General features: G+C 48.0%; 1 protein-coding gene across 2 annotated transcripts; it reads left to right on the forward strand.

Annotated features, from left to right (window-relative positions):
* Positions 1-1,038: 1,038 nt before the first annotated feature.
* Positions 1,039-21,335, forward strand: LOC118096766 (multidrug and toxin extrusion protein 1). 2 transcript variants are annotated; one of them, XM_088657767.1, is made up of 18 exons: positions 1,039-1,145; positions 1,256-1,452; positions 1,978-2,079; positions 3,906-3,974; positions 5,472-5,620; positions 6,447-6,489; positions 7,062-7,106; positions 7,996-8,093; positions 10,753-10,850; positions 11,338-11,451; positions 12,380-12,447; positions 14,504-14,612; positions 15,076-15,151; positions 16,405-16,474; positions 17,681-17,813; positions 18,038-18,132; positions 19,112-19,199; positions 20,554-21,335. In XM_088657767.1, the coding sequence occupies exons 2-18, from the start codon at positions 1,291-1,293 to the stop codon at positions 20,775-20,777; spliced, it is 1,743 nt and encodes a 580-aa protein (XP_088513893.1). In that variant the 5' UTR covers positions 1,039-1,145; positions 1,256-1,290; the 3' UTR covers positions 20,778-21,335. The 2 variants fall into 2 exon arrangements, with proteins under 2 accessions (XP_088513893.1, XP_034994804.3); XM_035138913.3 differs by having other exon boundaries at positions 1,124-1,452.
* Positions 21,336-21,337: the final 2 nt, after the last annotated feature.

Raw genomic sequence — 21,337 nt, forward strand, 5'->3', positions numbered from 1 at the left:
GACCCACTGAAATCAATGGAACCAAGTTAGTCGCGCCCATTATTTCCAGCTGCACCTACTCTTCGCTTTTTAATCTTTGTTCTGGGCTTCTGCAAACCTTGTTCCCGAGAGCTAAGCAGCTGCAATCGAACTCTGCTTGACAGCTCCCGTCTAAGGTCTGCTTGCTATCTATAAAAAAAGGCAAATATCTATATATTTGCTTTCAGCCTCGTTAAGTACCGAGAGGGGCTCAGGGTCCTCATCTCCTCTTGGCTGGAGGTCCTCCCTCCCTCCCTAGAATCATAGAATCGTAGAGTTGGAAGAGACCACAAGGGCCATCCAGTCCAACCCCCTGCCAAGCAGGAAACACCATCAAAGCATTCTTGACATATGGCTGTCAAGCCTCTGCTTAAAGACCTCCAAAGAAGGAGACTCCCCCACACTTCTTGGCAGCAAATTCCACTGCCGAACAGCTCTTACTGTCAGGAAGTTCTTCCTAATGTTTAGGTGGAAACTTCTTTCTTGTAGTTTGAATCCATTGCTCCGTGTCCGCTTCTCTGGAGCAGCAGAAAACAACCTTTCTCCCTCCTCTATATGACATCCTTTTATTTTTTGAACATGGCTATCATATCACCCCTTAACCTTCTCTTCTCCAGGCTAAACATACCCAGCTCCCTAAGCCGTTCCTCATAAGGCATTGTTTCCAGGCCTTTGACCATTTTGGTTGCCCTCCTCTGGACACGCTCCCTCCTCCCCACCTGCCCTGCTTCTGACATTTCACTGAGCCTTGTCCCGATTTTTCCCAACCATGAGGGCTAGCCACTTGCTCCGAATTAGGCTCTGAGTTCCAGCACTCTAGGGCAATGCCACCAGGGAGCGCTATTATTCTTGACGGACGGTGGGGCCTGACTTGGCATTAAAGTCTTAGATATATATGTATCCTGTTTCGCTGGCTCTCCCTTGCGTGGAGGAAAGCTTCTCAAATGTCCTGGTCTTGTGACGGTTACTTTGGACATGTCCCAGGTCCTCGGAGCCAGCCTCCTGCAGATCTCTGTTCACGGCAGACCGGCCCAAACAGCCTGCCCCTCCTTCATCTTTTATTGGCTCCAGAGAGACTTTAATCATCACCCTTTAGCCCAAAATCGTAGGGGCATGAGGACAAGGAGGTCCGAGTATCCGACTTCTGAGTGAAGTCCGTTCTGCAACTGTTAGACAAGTGTGCCCTCTTGGATCAGACAAATCAGGCATAATCACGGTCTGTTGTTGTTTTTGTAAGGAACCCACCCGGGAGAAGAGGGTCCCTTTCTGCTTATGGATCTCGGAGCATCGTCCATCCCTAAGAAGACATCTCTTGAGGATTCAGCCTCTGAGCCACAGGCTTCCGCCCCAAGTTGCTGCAGGGAATTATGCCAACTTACTCCTTCCAACTTCTGGCAAGAAGCAAAGAAAATCTTGGTGTTGGCAGGGCCGCTGGTAAGACCCCCCAAACCTGTGGTTAATACGCCGGTTCTCAGTGCTGGCAAGAAGACTACCTTTCCCACTCTTAAAGCTGATATCTGCCAGCTTTTGTCTCCGCTCTGTTCAGCCTGGGATAGCTCAGTCAGTACACTGAGGGGTTGTGGGTTCGAGCCATTCACGGTCCCTTCCAACTTTACAGTTCTATGATTCTATAGACCTTGCTGCTCACGGTCAAATTGACTGAGAGCTACGTTGATGGAGACGAACTCTGCTGCATAGCTCCCATCTAAAGTCTGATTTCAATACCTTAGACCTGAGCTATCTAGCTGCTCTGGTTTTCCAAATGTAGGCCTGTTTGGCTGCCAAGCTGGAGGTGCCCATATTAAAGGGTGGGCAGCGGGATTTTAATCACCGCTAAATTAATTTACAACTATGTCATTCCATTTTCCACAATCCACACCATAAATACTTCCCAGCACAATATGACAGTTTCTAGGATTATATGTCTTCAAATTTCCTTTAATTGTTTTCCCCCAACAGACACTCATCCAGCTACTCGTATTTATGATCCATGTCGTCAGCACAATATTCTGTGGCCACCTTGGCAAGGTTGAGCTGGCTTCTGTCACTCTCGCCATTGCGGTGAGTGTTTTTAAATGTGTGTGTGCGCGCGTGTGCGCATATGTGTTTTAAAATGTCCCTGGACCTCTGCAGAGTTTCCTTGTTGCATCTCTGAATGAGTCAACGTCCAATCAGGATGTGTGCCCAGAACGGTGACTCATTCAGAGCCAGACAATGGAGCAGAAGACTCCTTCCAGAGAGGGTCTTTGTTGGCCTTTCACACACTTTGGCTGGATTAGTAAAGCATGCCTTGAATTTGGGAAAGGGCTGTAGCTCAAAAGTAGAGCACCTGCTCTGCATGCAGAAGGACCCGGGTTCAATCTCCAGCATCTCCTGGAGATCTGCTGTGAGTCAGTGTTGACAATATTGAGCTCGATGGGCATTAATCAATGGTCTGACTCAGTTTAAGGGAGTTTCCTATGCTCCTGTTTAAATCATCCATCGGTTTGCTTTAGAACTACGAGGACTGGGATTCGGTCTTATTCTTATGGGATGGGTTCTAGCTCAGCGGTAGCATGTCTGGTTTGAGTGCAGAAGGTCCCAAATTCAGAGCCCAGGTGGGTCTGGGAAATGCCCCCTGCCTGAAGCCCTGCAGAGCTGCTGCCGGTCAGTGTAGACAACCAAACCAGGCCAATGGTCTGATTCAACATAGGGCAAGCTTCCCATGTTCCTATTTTATCTGGAGTTTTTTGGTTTAGAAAACAGGTGGCTCAGCTGTAAGAAGCATGAGAAAGCCTGAAAAAAGCATGGCAGCTGGAAAGTTTAAGGGGTGGAGTGTCTTCCCTGTGAGGAAAGGACTTACCAGTTTAGAGAAAAGGCGAGTGAGAGGAGAAGTTTGTAGAAGTATTCACGGCATAGAGAAACGTTTTTCTCCCTCTCTCATAACGCTAGAACAGATAAAAGAAACAAAATAAAAAAATTCCTTCAGTAGCACCTTAAAGACCAACTAAGTTTTTATTTTGGTATGAGCTTTCGTGTGCATGCACACTTCATCAGATAGTTGCATGCACACGAAAGCTCATACCAAAATAAAAACTTAGTTGGTCTTTAAGGTGCTACTGAAGGAATTTTTTTATTTTGTTTCGACTCAGACCAACACGGCTACCTACCTGTAAGTAGATAAAAGAAAGCCCTTCTTCACACAGTGTGTAGTGAAACTATGGGATGGCCAACCACTTGAATGGCTTGAAACGAGGATTAGACAAATTAATGGAGGAAGAGAGGGCTAATGATGGCTACTAGCCAGGATGGCTGTGTCCTGCCACCACCATTGGAGGCTGTGATGCTTCTGAATTCCAGTGCTTGGGAACCACAGGAGGAGAGAGTTGCTCTTGTGCTCGGATCCTGCTTGCTGGTTTCCCACAGGCATCTTGTTGGCCCCTGTGAGAACAGGATGCTGGACTAGATGGGCCATTGGCCTGATCCAGCAGGCTCTCCTTATGTTCTAATAGTGGGCTTGATGAACAAATAATTTATCCTGCTATAAGGCAGACAACCTCCTGGACTCCAGACCATGGGTAGGCAAACTAAGGGCCGGGGGCCAGATCTGGCCCAATCGCCTTCTAAATCCGGCCCGCGGACAGTCCGGGAATCAGTGTGTTTTTACATGAGTAGAATGTGTCCTTTTATTTAAAATGCATCTCTGGGTTATTTGTGGGGCATAGGAATTCGTTCTCCCCCCCCCCCAATATAGTCCGGCCCCCCACAAGGTCTGAGGGACGGTGGACCAGCCCCCTGCTGAAAATGTTTGCTGACCCCTGGTTCAGACCATAAGATTCTTTCCAGCATTCAACATTATATCCCCTTGATTTTTCTTTGTTAATTTCTCCCTCTCTGATGGTCCCTAGGTTATAAATGTAACAGGCATCTCTGTTGGATTTGGGTTGTCTTCAGCTTGTGACACATTAATATCACAGGTGAGTAAATGGCTGGCTGGGGCTGTGTGTTCGAATTCTGGTGTATGAAACTTAGTCTGAGACAAGGCATGTCTTGCTTGAATATCTGGTTGATGGGAGGGAATCAGTGCTGGGTAAGACCAGCGGGGAAAGGAAGCTCTGAAGATGGGACTAGTTTTAATTTTGTGTATAGTTTGGTAGCTGCAAATGGCTAAGTAAAGTTTGTTCCTTATAATCCAGTCTCTGTAGATGATTTGTAACCTTGCAAAATGCTATAAGAACCTGTGGCCCTTCAGATGTTGCTAGACTACAACTCCCATAATTCCCCAGCTAGGGCTGACTAGGGCTGATAACCAGCCTCTAGCAGCAGCAGCAACAGCAGCAGCAGCAGCAGCAGCAGCAACAACAACGACAACAACGACAACAACAACAAATCTTTTATTTGTATCCTGCCCTCACCAGCCAAGACCTGTATGCTTAAATCTAATCAATGCGTGAAGGGGTTAAGACCATAGAGTAAGCTGTCCTGCTAGGCTTAACTAGGTCACTCCCCTTCACCTTGGGAATAACTAGGTAATCAAGTCTTTGTTCCTTCCCCAGTCTAGCTCAGAAGCTCAGCATGTGAAGAGGCTAAGCTGGAGCAACAGCTTAGCTGCAGAGCTCTCACAAGCCATTCTTGAGTTTCTATACCAATAATTTAGGAACTTTCAGCACTGTAACAAAGCACTGTAACAAAGTTTTACTGCCTGTGCATTCCCCCCCCCCCCTGAAAAGCACATGAATTTGACCTTTGGAGAGTTTATAAGTAAAACATTTTAAAGTTACCAGTCTTTTTCTACGCTAGGGGAAATTTTGGAAATCACAAGGGCATATTTTAAAGGCCAAACAGCCTATATTTCAATGCTTTAATTTGCTGCATGTTTTGTGATGTTGTGCTGTGGTTCTCTCAGCACAACAGAGAGCCAATATGGTGTAGTGGTTAAGAGCGGTAGACTTGTAATCTGGTGAACCGGGTTCGCTTCCCTGCTCCTCCACATGCAGCTGCTGGGTGACCTGGGGCTAGTCACACTTCTCCGAAGTCTCTCAGCCCCACCCACCTCACAGAGTGTTTGTTGTGGGGGAGGAAGGGAAAGGAGATTGTTAGCCGCTTTGAGACTCCTTCGGGTAGTGATAAAGCGGGATATCAAATCCAAACTCTTCTTCTCACCAAAGAGTACTTGCCCCAAACCTGGATCCTGGCATCCAGGGAATTATCCTCTTATATCTATTTCCCCCCCAGTGCACCAACACTGATGCGAGTCAGAATCTAGTAATATCTGGAGGGCCACAGGCTCCCCTCCTCTCCTTGCCTAGAGAAACAATGACTTCTCTTTCTATTCCAGAGCAGTGAAATATTGTGAATAAAACTCCTGTTGTGAGTTACCTTTTGTGTCCAAAGGCTGGAGAGTTTCAATGATGTTTTTTTTTTTTGGTACCTTCACCCCCACGCCCACCCCCATGCCCACCTCCACCCCCCAGACGTATGGAGGCAAGAATATGAAGAGAGTGGGCACCATCTTGCAACGGGGGATCCTCATTCTGCTCCTCTGCTGCTTCCCCTGCTGGGCCGTCTTCGTCAACACAGAGCAGCTCCTCTTACTCATCCGACAGGACCCAGATGTCTCCAGGTGGGGAGAAAGAAAAGGGAAATCCCCCGGAAGCGCAACTCCACCCAGCAGTTTATTGGACTTGAGGCTGATCGCCGTGCATGCGAGTCCCTGCCCCCCCCCATTCCCATGTCCACACACAATATTGCCCTCATCAAAATGCCATCCCATATTTCCAGAGGTGGCTGGTGCCCACTGGGGCTGGTTGGGTGGAAGACAGGGAGCCGAACAGCAGGTGGCGCCAAAACCAATGATAGGAAGAGACAGAGTCAATGAAAGGTAAAGGTAAAGGGACCCCTGACCATTAGGTCCAGTTGTGACCGACTCTGGGGTTGCGGCGCTCATCTCGCTTTATTGGCCGAGGGAGCCGGCGTACAGCTTCCAGGTCATGTGGTCAGCATGACAAAGCCGCTTCTAACGAACCAGAGCAGCGCACGGAAACGCCGTTTACCTTTCTGCTGTAGCAGTACCTATTTATCTACTTGCACTTTGACATGCTTTCAAACTGCTAGGTTGGCAGGAGCTGAGACCGAGCAACGGGAGCTCACCCCGTTGCGGGGATTCAAACCGCCGACCTTCTGATCGGCAAGCCCTTGGCTCAGTGGTTTAACCCACAGCGCCACCCGCGTCCCTTTCAATGAAAGGTAGAGCCAACTAATTCTTGCTTTGCCACCACCTTGCTCTCTGCTGAGTTATACAAGGGCACGGGGTGGGGAAGCTTCTGCGCTGTTGCGATGGGATGCCCTCCCAGGGATGGTAATGGAACTTGGGGAACAAATACCAGCTGCAGGATAAACTGCTAATTTTGGGGTTTTGTTTGTTTGCTCGTTTGTTTTCCTTGCTCCAGGCTCACACAGGTTTACGTCATGATCTTCATCCCAGCGCTTCCCGTAAGTCTCCTGTTGCATCCTGCTTTCTTTCGTTTTCTCAGTGGGGTCTTTAAGTGGAACGGGCGGCAGTTCAGTGCTGGGAATACCTGCTTTGCTTGCAGAAGGTCCCAGGTTCAGTCCTCTCTCCAGGTAGGTTTGGAAGTGGCCCCTGCCTGAAACCCTAGAGGGTCACTTCCCGGCCTCTTGTCCCTCTAGATCAGGCATCCCCAAACTGCAGCCCTCCAGATGTTTTGGCCTACAACTCCCATGATCCCTAGCTAACAGGACCAGTGGTCGGGGAAGATGGGGATTGTAGTCCAAAACATCTGGAGGGCCGAAGTTTGGGGGTGCCTGCTCTAGATAGCCGCAAAGCAGGCTGTGACCCAACTGGTCAAACTTTCCGCTGCCCCTGCTTCTACGAGGCAGCGCAGGTGCTACACTGGTTGGACTGCCACCTGTCGAAAGCCCCATTTGTTTTCCAAAACGGGGCAACTCTGAGAAAAGGAGGTTTAAAGAAGATAGATGTGTCGCTGGGGGAAGAGCATTAATGTGCTTTGGATCACAGATTGTATTCATGCCTCCTTGCTCCACAGGCGACGTTTATTTACCAGATCCAGATGAGGTACCTGCAGAATCAGGTAAGATGCTCTTTCTCTTGTTGGGGAGACAAAGGCAAGAAAGGCAGCTGAGCATGCAGAAGGTCCCAGTTTCAATCCCTAGCATCTCCAGGGAGGTCTGGGAATATCTCCGCCCCGACGGAAGCCCTTGAGGAGCCACTGCTGCCAGTCAGTGCAGACAATACTGGAGCAAGATGGGCTGGACTCAGTTTAAGGCAGCTCTTAAAACCAGCCCTTAATTCAGAACCATCCGTGGAGGGCGCCGAGTGGTTCCAATGGTCAAGGTGGCGGTTTCTGCCCCTGCTGTGGAGGGAAGTGAGGGCCAGGTGGGGCTCGTCCGCCTGGGAAGGGAGCCCATCAAGGAGAAGGAAAACTCTGGTCCTAAACCTCCGCTGCCTTGCAGGATATCTTCAGGAGAAGAAAAGGCTAAGGAGTAGGTAGGTAGGTAGGTAGGTAGTCCTGGATTTACAGAAGCAATAATGGTTTCTGATTTGATCTCAGGCTGTCCTGCTTTTCCTTAGGACATCCCTATTTCCATCAGAGAAATGTTGGTCCCTGAGATAGTAGGATGGCATCTTGCATGCCTCCTTCTGGCAACTCCTGCAGCTAAGCTGGTGCCAAACCTCTTGCTCTGCTTTCCTTTGGACCATATCAGCCAGGCTGAGGGGGGGGTCTTGTCATCTGGGCAGCCCAGCACCCCCAGACACACTGCCCAGTCTTGCTTGCCAGGGAGGCTGCTTCGATGCTGGTTTGACTTCACCCCTGTAGCCGCACTCTGTTGCCAACAATATCAGCAACCATTCCGAACCGTGAGGACTCGGAATCTTGCTTTAATTTTAGGGAAAGGGGTTGGTAGCTCAGTGGTAGCACACCTGGTCCATCTCGTTGCTGAAATAATATCTTGTTTCAGAGGATCATCTGGCCTGAGGTTCTGTGCGGCATTGCTGGGAACATCGTCAACCTGATCGCAAATTATGTCTTCCTCTACCAGCTTCACATGGGGGTTAGGTAAATGAGCAACGCGTGGCAGGACCAGCCTGCATTTTGAGCGCAGCGCCTGCCCACCTTTTTCTCTCTTTCGTCGGTGGAACGCTAGGAATGTGTTGCAAAATCCTTTGTTTGTATATATCAAGTCAAGGGTTTTGGGTGGGAACATTCTTGGACGATCAAGATCTCTGCAGGGCTGTTGTTTGAACAGCAAGCCCAGATCTACAACCAGAACGAGCCTCTCTTTGAAAGACAGTTTTTTTTGGGGGTGGGGGACGACGACAGTCTTACTTGCTCCTTATCTGCCTCCATCATGTCTGTGGAAGTAACAACTATTCCTCCTTGTCCCTGTTTCCTATGTTTAACCACATTTTAAAATGCATGTCCCCTTCAATTTTCCTGGTTAGCTTTTAAAAAAATTGAAGGAGATATACCGTATATTTCCATGTATAAGACGATGGTTTTTTTGCTTTAAAAAATAATCAGTAAAAAAAATGTGGATTGTCTTATACCCGGGTGGTGAAAAGAAACACGACTCACCAGTAGCGTTGAAAGCTGCACCACAATAATTTTCGGCAATCTACTCCAAAAAAAGCTCAACAAAGTTGTTCAATTTGATGTTTAAAATATTGCTTTCTTAAGTTTGGGTTAATAATAATAATAATAATAATAAAGAGGCATTGCCTTATACATGGGGGCGTCTAATGCACAGAGAAATATGGTAATTATATCACTTCCAATACATCCATTGTGATCTTTGGTCCTTTAACGAAGTGTGTGCTGCTTTTGTTCATTCCCTCAGTTATTATTATTATTATTATTATTATTATTATTATTATTATTATTATTATTAATTTATTATTTATACCCCGCCCATCTGGCCGGGTCTCCCCAGCCACTCTGGGCGGCTTCCAACAGAAGAATAAAGCACAATAATCTACTAAACATTAAAAGCCTCCCTGAACAGGGCTGCCTTCAGATGTCTTCTAAAAGTCTGGTAGTTGTTTTCCTTTTTGACATCTGTTGGGAGGGCGTTCCACAGGGTGGGTGCCACTACCGAGAAGGCCCTCTGCCTGGTTCCCTGTAACTTGGCTTCTCGCAATGAGGGAACCGCCAGAAGGCCCTCGGTGCTGGACCTCAGTGTCTGGGCAGAATGATGGAGGTGGAGACGCTCCTTCAGGTATACTGGACCGAGGCCATTTAGGGCTTTCAAGGTCAGCACCAACACTTTGAATTGTGCTCGGAAACGTACTGGGAGCCAATGTAGATCTTTCAAGACCGGTGTTATGTAGTCTCAGTGGCCACTCCCAGTCACCAGTCTGGCTGCCGCATTCTGGATTAGTTGTAGTTTCCGAGTCACCTTCAAAGGTAGCCCCACATAGAGCACATTGGAGTAGTCCAAGTGGGAGATAACTAGAGCATGCACCACTCTGGCTAGACAGTCTGCGGGCAGGTAGGGTCTCAGCCTGCGTACCAGATGGAGCTGATAGACAGCTGCCCTGGATATAGAATTAACCTGCACCTCCATGGACAGCTGTGAGTCCAAAATGACTCCCAGGCTGCGTACCTGGTCCTTCAGGGGCACAGTTACCCCATTCAGAACCAGGGAATCCTCCACACCTGCCCGCCTCCTGTCCCCCACGAACAGTACTTCTGTCTTGTCAGGATTCAATCTCAATCTGTTAGCCGCCATCCATCCTCCAACCGCCTCCAGGCACTCACACAGACGATTATTGCGATCTTCGGGAATGGACTCGAACGATGCAATGGGGTTGGCACTTCCTGCCAAACAAAGAAAGTGAGGGTGACCCCTTTAAGGCCTAATTATGGGGTTTGCCAACCTTTGTAGGCATGTGGGGACATTTATTTGGATGTCTGTGTGAATGCTATGGAAGGCATTCTCTATTACTTCTCTTCCCTCCTTCCCTAGATCAACACACACACACACACACACACATCACCGAAAGAGAGGATTTGGGTCTAACTCAAATCCAGCCAAATTCACCTGAGACTTGAAAAGCACCACAGAGCAGAAAGAGGGAAAGAGCATCACTCTCTCAACTTCCTCCCTCGGCGCTACTCATTTTTCAAGTGAGGGTGGGGGGAAGTAACCCCACCTTCCCTACTTCATGGCCAAGGGAGGAGTGGGTGGGTGGGTGGGCTCAGAGGACTTGTGGGTGCCAGGGAAGGACCCCTGTTCTAGTATCATGGGAGAAAAATCGGTCTCTAGCCCCCTACTTCATTGCCAACCGTTTTACAAAGCTCTACACAGGTGGCGCTGTGGGTTAAACCACAGAGCCATGGGCTTGCTGATCAGAAGGTCGGCGGTTCGAATCCCTGCGACGGGGTGAGCTCCTGTTGTTCGGTCCCAGCTCCTGCCAACCTAGCAGTTCAAAAGCACGTCAAAGTGCAAGTAGATAAATAGGGACCGCTACAGCGGGAAGGTAAACGGCGTTTCCGTGAGCTGCTCTGGTTCACCAGAAGCGGCTTTGTCATGCTGGCCACATGACCTGGAAGCTGTACGCCGGCTCCCTCGGCCAATAATGCGAGATGAGCGCGCAACCCCAGAGTCGGTCACGACTGGACCTAATGGTCAGGGGTCCCTTTACCTTTACCATGTAACGTTTCCAACCTGACCCTTGCTTATTTGTTACCCCCCCCCCCTGTTTCCTCATTCCAGGGGCTCTGCCTGGGCCAACACCATCGCACAGTATTCGCAAGCCATTGCCCTCTTCCTGTACATCAAATGGAAAAAGCTTCATGTTGAAACTTGGGGAGGTAACCTGCTTGTTTTCCAACGCCCCCGTCTCTTCTGAGTTTCCTTTCCCAGTTACATGTTGGAAGTGCGACCGCAGGGATCATTCAGTTTGTAACTCAAGGGTTAGTTCTGTTAAAGGCAGCTAGCCCCAGAGGGAGGAGGGGGGAGGTGTTGCTTAGCAACCACGCGGAAGGGCATGATCCTCCCTGATTGGAGGTGTAGCTTTGAGGACATTTTCTCCCCTCTGTTTGGTTGAAAGTCTCTCTGCTGTATACAAGACCTGCTTTAAAAAGACAAAACCTCTCTGTTCGGTTCTCTTCAAATTTATATGCTGCTTTTGTCCAGTTCCCTCAGTGAAGCATTATCAGGACTTTTTTCTTGGGACTCTGTTATTTAAGTGACTTTGCCAGCTTTACGTACGTAACAAATGTTGCCTCATCAGAAAATAGAACGGAAATCTGCCCTGTTTTCTTTCTCCCTTTGTTCCCCGCTCTCTCCAAATCCTAGGATGGTCCACCGAATGCCTCCAGGAATGGGACGTGTTTATGGCCTTAGCTGTTCCCAGCATGCTCATGACCTGCATTGAATGGTGGACCTTCGAAATCGGAAGTTTTATGATAGGTCAGTGGGAGGGGAGGTGTCATGGGCAGTGGGTGGGGCCAGATGACCAAGCCAATCGCATTGGAGCATGGCAATTACAATACTATGCCCAGATCCAACTATCTGCACGGCTAGGCTGGTGACATTATTGCACAGGCGCCAATTGCAGCTCAGGATCTGAGGTGAACTTTTTATGAACTTTTTATGAACTTTTTATTCATATATATAGCACAAACACACTGTATTTAGTCATATAATCTGCAGCTCAAAATGTGAAACGTAAAATTTGGCTAACATTTTATATATCCATTTTGACTTAAAAAAACAAAATTATAATGAATTTTACCATGCATGTAGTTAATAATACACAACACCTCCAAACAGAAAAAGTAATACATACAGTGGAACCTCGGTTCTCAAGCGTCTTGGAAGCCAAACGTTTGGGTTTTCAAACGCCAAAAAAATGGAAGTAATTTGCTTCCGTTTTTGAAAGCGCCTCAGAAGCCGAACGTTTTGGAAGTCGAATGGTCTTCTAGAATGGATTGCGTTTGACAACCGAGGAGGTTCCACTGTACCAGTACAGATTCTGAAAAATAAAAAAATGACACTAACCATAACAAACATTTGAAGTTATGGAACTATTAGTTTGACAAATAAATATCACCTCACATATCTAACAGCCTGTATACAGCATTCAACTATTTCCAAACAACAGGAGAGCAAGAAAATAAAGTTACGGCTAATACTTTTTACTTTTTAAACTTCCTGCTACCTGGTTATAAAGGAGTTTGTCTCAGCAGCAGCTCACATTCTTGGGGAGACTCCTGAGAGCTGGATGCCTTAAGGGCCGCAATGTTTTGAATCTTTGAATGTGTAAAGCCCAGCACAGTTATCCGTCAATGATTCCCACGTCCTGCCTTCTCTCCTCCCTCAATCTCCCCCAACCTAGGTCTCCTCGGTGTCCTAGAGCTGTCGTGCCAATCCATCATTTACGAAGTGGCCACAATCGCCTACATGGTGAGACCTTTTCCTGTGCTGCATCATGTACAAATTATTACAGTGTTACATTTTGGGGTGGGAGGGTGGGGCTCGTCGGACGATACCCTTGAGTCGCTGTGATCCTGTACCTCAGTGCAGGTTAGGTCTGAGCAGAAGAGGATGCTGAACTGTTGAGAAGAGTTTCTTTGCAAGGTAATGGCCAACAAAGTGCCCTCATCAGCATCTCAAAAGAGTGGGCTGTGTTGCCATAGAGACAACATGGGGGAGCCTTTCCCCATCTCACATGGCTAGAGACTAGGGCCCTGCAGGACTTGATTTCCTTATGCAGGGCCTGTAAGACAGAGCTATTCCGCCTGACCTTCAATTTGGATTAGCCTGATCCTCTATTCCAGGGGTCACCAAACTAAGGCCCGGGGGCCGGATGCGGCCCAATCATCTTCTCGATCCGGCCCGCGGATGGTCCGGAAATCAGCATGTTTTTACATGAGTAGAATGTGTCCTTTTATTTAAAATGCATCTCCGGGTTATTTGTGGGGCATAGGAATTTGTTCGATTTTTTTTTTCCAAAATATAGACCGGCCCCCCACAAGGTCTGAGGGACAGTGGACTGGCCCCCTGCTGAAAAAGTGTGCTGACCTCTGCTCTATTCCCTTTCCCCTTTCCTTTTCTATGAAGAAATCCTTTATGGGACCCCACATTTAAATTCTTCCCTGGTCTCCTTGCTGGCCCTAGTAGGACCAACTTGGCCAGTTAGCCCTGGTGATCATTTGATTTCTATTGACCCCCCAAAAAAATGTCCCCTGAATTTTAGAATTTTATTGGTATTGATGCTGCATTTTATGTTGTATTTTACGCTGTTTTAAAGTCACATTTTAATCAATGTTTTATATTTGCTGTTAGCCGCCCTGAGCCAGGTTTTTAAACCGGGAAGGGCGGGGTATAAATATGTATTTATTTATTATCATTAGACACCGAGTCATCCTAGGAGGGAGAACAATAGGTTCAGTTGCAGGTGAATACTTTTTTGTTCCAACAAACTTTGGGGAAGGATGGATGTCGTTTTATTGCAATTACTTTGTATTGTTTTAATAGTTTCCATATATGTATATAGTTTAAATCCTATCGGTGTTTAATTGCTTTTTAATGACCCCTCTCTTTGTTTTTAGTGGTTCTTGTTTGTATCTGTAAGCTGGCTTGAGTCCCCGTGGGGGTATAAATAGATATATAATTAGAATAATGACGGTAGAAAGAGGAGAGACAGGAGCTTGTCTTGCTCTGTGCTGGACCCAGAGCTATAACATTATGTGTTGGTGCTGTGAGCTATGCATTCGATGCCCAGGTTGTCTAGATGTGTAAATAAAACCATATACCATGAAGTCTCCAGCGACCTTCATTCCAAGGAAACCGAAACTTAGAGACCTTACAATCTCTCGCTGCTCGGAGATCAGGGTTGTGCTATATATCAGGGGTGGCCAACTTCCAAGAGACTACGATCTACTCACAGAGTTAAAAACTGGCAGTGATCTACCCCCTTTTTGGGGGTTCAGGTCAAAGTTGTTGAGTTTTTTTAGGAAGGAAAGCCTTGTTTTGGGGGGTTCACGTAAAAGTTGTTGAACCTTTAGGGAAGAGGAAAGCGACATTGAGCTCTTTTTTTAGGAAGGAAAGCCCCGTTTTGGGTGGTTCAGGTCATTTTAGGGGTGCAGGGCAAAGATGTTGAGCTTTTTTTAGGGAAGCCAAAGTTTTTTAGCTTCTGTGGGGGAGCCACTGATCTACCGGTGATCTACCACAGACGTCCAGTGATCTACCGGTAGATCACGATCTACCTGTTGGACATGCCTGCTATATATCATATATCTTTTATAGATGGGTGGGGCGAAAGTTGCAGAAACTGCCCATTGCATAAGTAACCCATGATATTATTTAAGATAGATGGGTATGTTTTGAAGAATGCCAGCGCGGTATTTTTCGGGGCGGCGGCGGTTTCTCAAGGGCCGCATCTGTGAACACACACACACACAATCTATGATCCCAAAAGCTTTAGTTAAGGTGTCAAAAGCAACGCTGTCCTTTCCAGATTCCATTTGGGATCAGTGCATCAGTTAGCGTCCTGGTGGGGAACGCCTTAGGGGCTGGGAACTTCGAGGAAGCCCGCAAATCCTTCGTGGTCTCCATTTTGTGCACAGGTACGTGGAATTTTGCAGAAATAGAATTGCAGAGTTGGAAGGGAGCTGTCATCTAGTCCAACCCCCCGCAATGGACCGCAGTTATTTCATCGTATCCCATGTTCCCCTTTGCAGCCATTTTGTGACTGGCTCCCACATCGCTTTCTCGACATTCAAAACGGCCCCCCAAACGGTTGCCAACCCCTGTTTTAACCCATCTTGGGACAAAGAAGGCAAAAGCCATAACTTCTCCCCTCAGGGCATTGCAGGACAGCTGGGCGCCAACCATGGGGGTTAAATATTAACCCTTTTTGAAAGCAACAGTTACAGTGATCTCCACTTCTATTTGCACTCTCTGGGTCGTGTCTGATGCTAGTCCTACTTAGAGCAGACCCATTCAAAATAGTGGGTATGACTAACTTCGGGGTCTGTTAATTTCAGTGGGAAAAACTTAAACTTCTAAACTCTCTTTTATCTTCCTCAGTGTTTTTTTTCCTGCTGATGGGCACCCTGACAGCATCCACGAAGGACGTCCTAGCTTATATATTTACCAGTGATGAGTAAGTCACAAACCATGTTTTTTAGGCTGACAATAATACTTAGCATCAATATGGGGCTAAGTCCACACTTTGCTTTTAAAACTGCTACGACATCACTGTAAACAGTCATGGCTTCCCCCAAAGAATCCTGGGAAGTGTAGTTTGTTGAGGGTGGTTAGGTGACCCCTTATTCCGCTCACGGAACTACAATTCCCCAGGTTCTCTGGGAAGAGGGGTTGAATGCTAAGCCACTCTGGGGATTATAGCCCTATGAGGGGAATAGGGGGGTCTCCTAACAACTCTCAGACTACTGTCCAAAATCAAGGCCTCATCCGCAATATATATTTAAAGCAGTTTCACGCCACCTTCAACAGTTTTGGTATGCGTACGCATCTCGCCTGGTTTGGTGGCGGAGGCGTGTTCTGAGCGATGCCCATTTTTCTTCTGTGAAATGGGTATATTTGCGGTGACTGCAACAGTTCTGTGAGATTTCCAAAGGTGTTCCTGGCTCAAGAAAGGTTAGGAACCCATGAAACAAAGAGATAAAAGACCGAGGGTATGCGGCCCTTGGAAGGGGATGCGGCCCTCGAGGTGGAAGAGGTTCCTTTACCCCGGACATCCCGACGACCCTGTGAAGAAGGCCGCTGTTGTTTACCTCATCCTGCAGAGGGAGTGTGTGCTTGTCTGGGATAAGCTGAGGGGTTCAGGAGTGGGAAACTGGGACTCCATTAAGTCTGAGATCCCCCATCCCCCTGCTCATACTATTAGCCGTAAAAGGAGAACTTCACGGGCAAAATGCAGGATTTGTGTGTGCAGAGAGTCATGAAATTCTGTAATTTCTTGTCATGCACAATTGGCAACAAGCTGCACCATTATTATAATCATTATTATTAAATGGAGGAATTTATTTGAGTTGACAAATTGGCTTATGGACAAAAATAAAGCAAGGCAAATGTTTCTGGGAGCTCAGTTGGGGCAGAATGCAGAGTCAGAGGCATTTAGGGGGCAGAAGGGCAGTTCTAGTCTGGTATTTCGGGCACATTGATGTGGCCAGAACAGCCTCCTAGAAAGGCAGGTTGTTCATTGGAATTAAATGGCAACCTTTCATAGAATCATAGGATTGTAGAGTTGGAAGAGATCCCAAGGGTCATTTAGTCCAGCCCCGTGCAAGGCTTTTGTGCAGTGTGGGACTCGAACCCACAACCCTGAGATTAAGAGTCTCATGTTCTACTCACTGAGGTATCCCTTTTTGTTTTCTGTCTCTCTGCAAATAGGGAGGTAGTTGAACTCGTGGCAAAGGTCATTCCCGTCTACGTTGCTTTCCACCTCTTTGAAGCCCTTTGCGTGAGTATATCCACTTCTAAGGGAAATAGGGTGGGGGTGGTCTCTCATCTTGTTTAATCCAGTCCCAACAAAAGAAGAATGGATGCTAAAACTTATGGAATATGCAGAAATGGCAAAACTTACCAGAAAAATAAGACATCAAGATAACAAACTTTTTATAAACGAATGGAAATGGTTTGTTGAATATTTACAAACAAATTATAAACAGATAAGAACATTGGCAGGATTATTGTAATAGCCTGTACAGTAGTTTCATAAGAGCATATATTTAAAGTAGATGAATAAATGAACAAATTAATTTGGATTTGCAGAAAATATTTAAAATAAATTTAAGGAACTGCGGAAAGAGGGGGAAGGAAGTCAAGTTTTTAAATGTTAAAATGACAGTAATTTTTTTTTAAAATGAATCCGGGCTTGACACTGGAAAGTCACTAATAGTAAGAGAGCAGGAGAAAAGAGCCTTAAAGCTCTCTGCCTTGCTTTTGGGGGGGCAAGGCCTTCTTGGCACACTGGCTCCAGAAGGATACAGGTGTGCTCATGGGGACAGTTTTTGTTATACACTTTTTGTTGTATTTTGTATTTGGTTAAAGGGAACAATGGATATACAGTAGATGGTAGAATAAAACAAGAATTCCCCAGATGCCTAGATCCGGGTTTGGGGCAAGTACTCTTTGGTGAGAAAACCCCCAGCATAGATTTAAAACCACAAAGCATGCAGCAAAGTGTGGAAATATAGGCTTCCAACGTTCCCCACTTGCCTTTGCATAGAAAGAGACCACATGGTCGGTAAGTTAAAATGCTTTACAAACTTTTCCAAAGTCAGATTAATGTGCTTTTCCATACAGCAGCAAGAAAACACAGGCGGTATAGTTTCAAAATGTTACACTGTTCCTAAACTATTTGTATGGAAACACAAAGATGGCTTGCTAAAGCCATGCGGCCTAAGCTTGGAGCAGCCAGCTTAGACCTCCTTACTGGTCAGGTAGAAGAGAAAGACCAAAGAGTTTGGTAACCCTTCCTCCCAAGCGGAGGGTGTGTAACCTAGCTAAGCCTGACAGGACAGCTTACTCTATGGTCTTAACCCCTCTCCATGCATTTAGAGTACTGTAGTTCTATGAGGCTGGATATATCATACCGGCCACCCCCAGAAGCTAACCCCTGTGTAAGATGCAATCGTATTGTAACCCCTTCTTCCCCTCTTCACAGTGTACCACCAGTGGGGTCCTGCGTGGCACCGGGAAGCAGAAGCTTGGCGCCATCTTCAACGCCGTCGGGTACTACGCCGTGGGATTGCCGGTGGCCATCGTGCTGGTTTTCGTGGCCAAAATGGGACTCATAGGTACCGCCTTAATACCAAGTTCGCTCATTGGTCTGTCTAGCTCAGTATTGCCCACACTGATTGGCTGTGGCTTTCTGGCGCTTCAGGAAGGAGTTCCTATTCTTCTACCTGGAGATGCCTGCGGGGATCGAACCTGGGACCTTCCGCATGCAGGCCAGACGCTCTGCCCCTGACCTATAGCCCGTTGACCCTTCTGTGTGGTCTCTCTCCATCTTCTCCCTCAGGCCTCTGGCTGGGCATGTTGATATGCGCCCTTATCCCTTGCATATGCTCTATAACCTACATCGGCCGGATGAACTGGAAGCAGGCGGCTGAGGAGGTAGGGAGATTTGCTTAAAGGGTGGGGCTTTTTCCTTTTCTTTGGGGGCCGCATTCCCAGTGTCGGGGGCCGTGTGTTGGCAGCAAGCGGAGCCATAGGCAAAAGTGTCCCGGATTAACTGATCTGGAGGGAAGACCACTCTGCTTCCATTTTCCATGTAATAATTTCCCAGCTGGATCGGGGCAAAGGGAGCCCATCTAGCTCAGTCAGAAGCCCACAAGCAGGGCCCAAGCACAGCAGCGAAGCTCTCCCCACTCACGACCCCATGTTGGGTGAAAGTTTCCTGCACTGCAGGGGGTTGGACTAGATGACCCTCGGGACCCCTCCCAACTCTACAATTCTTCCGATTCCCTGGTGGAGAACATGGCCACCTTGGCTCATAGCTGCCGATGGACACCTCTGTGAATTTGTCAAATTCTCTTTTGAAGCCGCTCAGATCAGAACCAACAGGTGTGCCCAGGTGAAAAAGGAACAAAGGCGAAGGAAGAAAGGGCCAGCTTTGGGAGGGCCACATACAATGTTGGGGGCCACATGAGGCCCACCTGGACAGCAGGAGCTATGTTGGAGTAGGGAACAATAAGATGGCCAAGGAGAGTTTGGTTTTCTATTGTTTCTTTTCCCTGTTTTTATCTTGTGAGTCACTCCAGTGTGAAACTGGAAAATTATTGCAAGCGCCAAACATAGAAGCTGCCTTACCTTACCTTAATTGGTCCATCCAGCTCAGCATTATGGACACTGGCTGGCAGCCGCTCTCCAGAGTTTGGGGCAGGGGGTCTCCCACACACACACACCAGCCCTTCCTGGAGATGCTGCTGGGGACTGAACCTGGGACATTCTGCATGCCAAGCAGGGGCTCCGGTCACTGAGCAGCAGCCCTTCTCCCTGCGCAAGGGTCCTAGAAACCTTTTTTTAAAAAACCACCCAAAACCCTGGCTGCACAAAGTGCCTCATCAACACCCTGTCTGGATCTGCCCTCTAGGCTCAGCACCGTGCAGGATTGACCCAGAGGCTGCCCCCGGAGGGTTGGAACTCGGCTCCCGTCCCAACCAAGATTGCTCCGTCTTCCGGTATGGAACACGGGTTTGTTTTTTGCTTGTTTGATCCTCAAAGGAGGTCCGGTGTCTGTCACCATCAGAAGCGTGGCTGCTTTTCGACTGCAAGGCTTAGGAACAGGGGAACCACCGGCGGCCCTCCTTCAAAGCCCAAGGGTAGCATCGAAATGGCCATTAACACCAACCCTACATGTGCAAAGGGAGGGGTCTATGCTGTTGGGACTGCTTAGTTGATTTTAAAAAACAGAATGGGGAAAGTCATGTCCACCTGCCCCCACAAACTTGTTTTAGCCACCTGCTGCTCTATAGCACAAAGGGGTCAGTGCCAGGGCCAGATTTAGAATTGATGAGGACCCAGGTGGCGCTGTGGGTTAAACCACAGAGTCTAGGGCTTGCTGATCAGAAGGTCGGTGGTTCGAATCCCTGCAATGGGGTGAGCTCCCGTTGCTCGGTCCCAACTCCTGCCCACCTAGCAGTTCGAAAGCACATCAAAGTGCAAGTAGATAAATAGGAACCGCTACAGCGGGAAGGTAAACGGCGTTTCCGTGCGCTGCTCTGGTTTGCCAGAAGCAGCTTTGTCATGTTGGCCACATGACCCGGAAGCTGTCTGCGGACAAATGCTGGCTCCCTCGGCCTATAGAGCGAGATGAGCGCTGCAACCCCAGAGTCGGACACGACTGGACCTGATGGTCAGGGGCCCCTTTACCTTTACCTTGAAGCTACTGAAGGTAATGGGGCCCTTTATATGTCCAGCTGTCCTTTGTCATCAACAAATTGCTGTTTTTTGTGCTATATGGTAATTTATAGACCTAATAGGTATCTAAAGCCATTTGCACTTAACAAAAGGCTAGCAGGCGGGGCCCATTAGGAGCCTACACAACACAAAACACTGTTGCTGTATTTAGGTTCTATTTTATTTGTTTTTGATCTTATATTTTGGAAATGTACATCCAGGTTTTTCCCCCTTTAATTTTTGTTGGGTGCCCCAAGAGAGTGGGGCCCTAAGCTATAGCAGCTTGTTTAGCTTATACGTAAATCCGGCACTGGACTCTCTGCGTTTGGTTGTTTCATCCAACGTGGGGCTCGAACCCTGAGATTGAAGAGTCTCACACTCTATAGCCACTGAGGCGCAATGCTTCAGAAACCATACACAGAAATGGTTTCTGAAAGTAAATCGTGGCTGGAACCTTGTATGCCGCGCCATGAAGAAAAGGTAGGATATTTGACCGCATGCTGGCCCTCCTTGACAGCGAGCGAAGAAGTCCAAGGGGGAGAGAGGGCAGAGTGCGGGAAATGGATGCCAGAGGCCTATCTAGGAAAGCACCACAGCCAAGCTGACGGTCTCCTTCTCCCTCTCCGCCTGCTGCAGGCCAGACAGACGCTCAGAACGGAACTGTCCTCCTTAGCTTCACCAAGACCAACGGGCCAACCTTCCAGCTCCAGGTGCAGGATGAGACGGTGACAGGATTCTCCACTGTGGGCAAAGTCCTGACTACAAGGCAGCTGATTATCCACAGGGGACTGGCCGTTGCAGCTGCCGTCATCATCCTGGCCATCGGCGTCATGATTCGGTTCTTCACCGTTAAAGATTAGGGATATATTCACACACACACACACCATTTTGGTTGGTCCAGGAAGGAGACGGGGACGGGGGGGTCCTGTTTGACTTAGACGCAAGAAACTGGACCCCAGAATAGCTGGGCGTAGGGCTGTGTTTTGATGTCATCAGTGAGTGCGGGCCGGACTTGAACCCAGGACTTGGTGGCGCAAGAGACCCAGCTCCGGTTCAGAGAGGGATAGCCACGCTGCTGCCTGCCAGGTGTCACTGTGCTAACACTCCCATCATCCCTTGCAGTTGGGGGCCATGTTGGCTGGGGCTGATGGGAGTTGGAGTCCACAGTGCTGCCAACCTCTGGCAGGGCAGAAACCATGCGGCGGAGAGGGAAGGGCTGCCTCTTGCTATGTTCTGCTCAGGAGTTGACCGAAACTGAAATGAATGGGCCTCCGTCAGCTGTGCCCATTAATGCCAATGGGTCTACTCTGAGTAGGACGCAAGCACGGAACGATAACGTCTATAAAGCGCTCAAGGCCCAAAGTCAAATCAGGAAAAACTCTTTAGATTCGCGCAATCATTAAAAAGCTTCAACCCACTC

Source organism: Zootoca vivipara, chromosome 14 (genome assembly GCF_965207765.1).
Source record: "Zootoca vivipara chromosome 14, rZooViv2.hap1.1, whole genome shotgun sequence".
NCBI classification, from domain to species: domain Eukaryota; kingdom Metazoa; phylum Chordata; class Lepidosauria; order Squamata; family Lacertidae; genus Zootoca; species Zootoca vivipara.

Coding starts and splice junctions, on each gene's coding strand:
- LOC118096766 (XM_088657767.1), top strand. CDS start 1,291: ATGGATCTCGGAGCATCGTCCATCCCTAAGAAGACATCTCTTGAGGAT. Junction 7,107..7,995: donor TGAGGTACCTGCAGAATCAG/GTAAGATGCTCT, acceptor ATCTTGTTTCAG/AGGATCATCTGGCCTGAGGT. Junction 8,094..10,752: donor CAGCTTCACATGGGGGTTAG/GTAAATGAGCAA, acceptor TCCTCATTCCAG/GGGCTCTGCCTGGGCCAACA.